The 2,357-nt window shown below is 38.6% G+C and overlaps 1 protein-coding gene across 1 annotated transcript in view; it reads right to left on the bottom strand.

Annotated features, from left to right (window-relative positions):
- CEP97 (centrosomal protein 97kDa) overlaps positions 1–2,357 on the bottom strand; it is a gene marked incomplete at its 5' end in the record, with an annotated part of 11,357 nt that overhangs the window by 2,281 nt on the left and 6,719 nt on the right. Inside the window, 2 exons of the mRNA XM_010134207.1 lie at positions 503–1,256; positions 1,800–1,933. Of these exons, the coding sequence (XP_010132509.1) occupies positions 503–1,256; positions 1,800–1,933 (888 nt within the window). The remainder of the gene's footprint in view (positions 1–502; positions 1,257–1,799; positions 1,934–2,357) is intronic.

Here is a 2,357-nt window from a genome sequence, read left to right as displayed (position 1 = left end):
CACCCCCCCCCCCCAAAAAAAAACCAAACCCAGAACCAGGCACAGAATCATGTTTTAAAATTGTATCATGCGAGGCAAAGAGAATTCTTCTTTTGAAAAGGAGAAACAGAGGAATGACTCTCAATATGGGCATTTCATTTATAGATCCTGTAATTGCTAGGAAATGAGTAAAAATAAATTGTTTTAAAAAAGAAAATCACACTTGGCAATTTCTATTTTGGTTATGCAGTGAAACACGGAAATCCTGTTAACAAAGGAACAGAAAAATGTATTCTAACCCAAACGACTCCTAGAAGGCACTTCAAGAGTTTGAACAGCTGTGTGCCTAACTGTGCTTATCTTACTGGAAGTGATCCCTACTGTAATCACAGTTTTACAGTACTGATGCTAGGTTCTACTGTGAGTAGTTACACGAAGATCCATTTACAACTGTTCTGAAATATCCTGGAATGATGGTTATATTCATACAGATTTCAAAATAAACAGCACTACCTCCACTTACTTTTCTATTTCATCAGTTAAGCAAAGGATGTGCTCCTGCATTCGGTTTAGTCGAATTTCATATCGCACTTCCTTGGCTCGGGGATGGTAGTTCCTTGTGTAAAATCCTCTCCAGCAGGCTTGAAGTTTGGTAGCTGCTTTTGTCATTCTTTGCCGTTCAGCTGCGCCTTGATTGACAACAGCTAATGAATTAGAACTTTCTCCTGCCATCTGGTCAGGACAGAGAGTTGTAGCTCCCGATTCAGCACCTATGAAGGTGCTGGGGTGACTACGCAGAACTTGGTCTTCAGAGGATGCTGAACAGTTGCTAGTTTTAGCAGTCACGCTAGCTGTAACTGGATCAGAAGGCAAGAACATACTCTCTTTGATATTCTCTTGATTTTCCACACTTCCCACTGCTCTCTTTGAGTGCTCCCTTGTTACCCATGAAGATTCTTCCTTCTCAGCTGTTTCTCCACTATTAACATCTTGCACACATTCAATCACTGTATCATCATCACCTTCTAGGCCCAAGCTGATTCCACGTAGCTTCAGGTCTGAAGTAGGAGACACTGGAGACAATCCTGAAGCAACTGGCATGAAAGTAGACTCTGAGGATAAAAGGCTGCTGTTTAGTTTGTCTTCATCTGTCTGTATATCTTCAAGGTATAGCTCCTTGTGAAAACTTCTTTCAAGATGAAAAGTGTTCTTTACTGCATAGGAATGATCATCGTTTGTACTTGGTCCAACCCAAGAATTCTTCTGGATAACAGGTTCTAGATAGGCAGAAAGACATATTTTAAAGTGTCATAGTGTTTCAATAGCTTATCTTCATTTAATTCATAGGGATTCACAATTTGATTTAGAGAGTTGGGGCATGTAAGATCTAAAAATGCTAGTAACGATAAGCATGATTTTTATAGAACAATAAGGGCAATAACTACTTATCACAGTAACATCCACAAACTCTGCAAATACTGGGAACAGTAAGTTGCACAAACTGCCTCCCCCTGGAGAAGCTACGCTTTTATCAGATTAAACAGTCATAGAAAAAACTCTTCAGTTTATTGGATTGTGTTTTTCACCTAACAATCTGACTAACATTTCAAGACGTGAAGAAGGATAGAATGTTTTCAGAAAACAAAGTACAACTTTAGTTGAAAATCTCCAAAAATCAATATAATAAAATAATAACAGGGCTGTGTTTTCAAATTCTCTTCACAATTATCTATGTTAAAAAAAACAAACAAAAAAACCCCCATGAAACCAAACACAACTGTTTCCACAGCTTAGATCACAGGTGCAGATCAGTTTCTTACCACTTTCAAGAACTATCTGTGGTGGCTGCACTGGACTGCTGTGTTCATAAGTCACTGGTGGTGGTCTGCTGGGAATAGAAGATGTAGGTGGTTCTTCGTTTTGGTTTTGATGCATCAACTGTCGCTGGTGGAGCCTAAGCACAGAGTTCCAAAACATTTTATATTTCTTTCAAATTTTTTGGTACAGAAGACATCTAAAAGAAACTATCAACTATTTTAAAGGAAACAAGTGAAACAAACCATTCTAAACTAGAGGCTAGTTATGGAAACTCCTACATCTACAAGACACTAACAGGACTACTCACAAAGCAGGAGATTGCACAGACTGCTCCTGTTCCCCTTCCTCCTGCCCCTTTGTTACATGTACATATATTAAAAAAAAAAAAATCCAACATGCAATTTTGACTGTAGACTGGAAACCATGAAGTATTTCTACACACAAGGTATGCAGATATTTTAAGTGTTTACTGCAGGATTCATTACGGTTGTATGCGTAGGGGAGTTTGAGGGATGGAGGGAGTGTCTTTTATATTTGAAAAAGACGTAATCAAGGAAAGA

Source organism: Buceros rhinoceros, unplaced genomic scaffold (assembly GCF_000710305.1).
Source record: "Buceros rhinoceros silvestris isolate BGI_N320 unplaced genomic scaffold, ASM71030v1 scaffold17154, whole genome shotgun sequence".
Taxonomy (NCBI): Eukaryota; Metazoa; Chordata; class Aves; order Bucerotiformes; family Bucerotidae; genus Buceros; species Buceros rhinoceros.
This window is presented reverse-complemented; position numbering and strand designations above follow the sequence as displayed.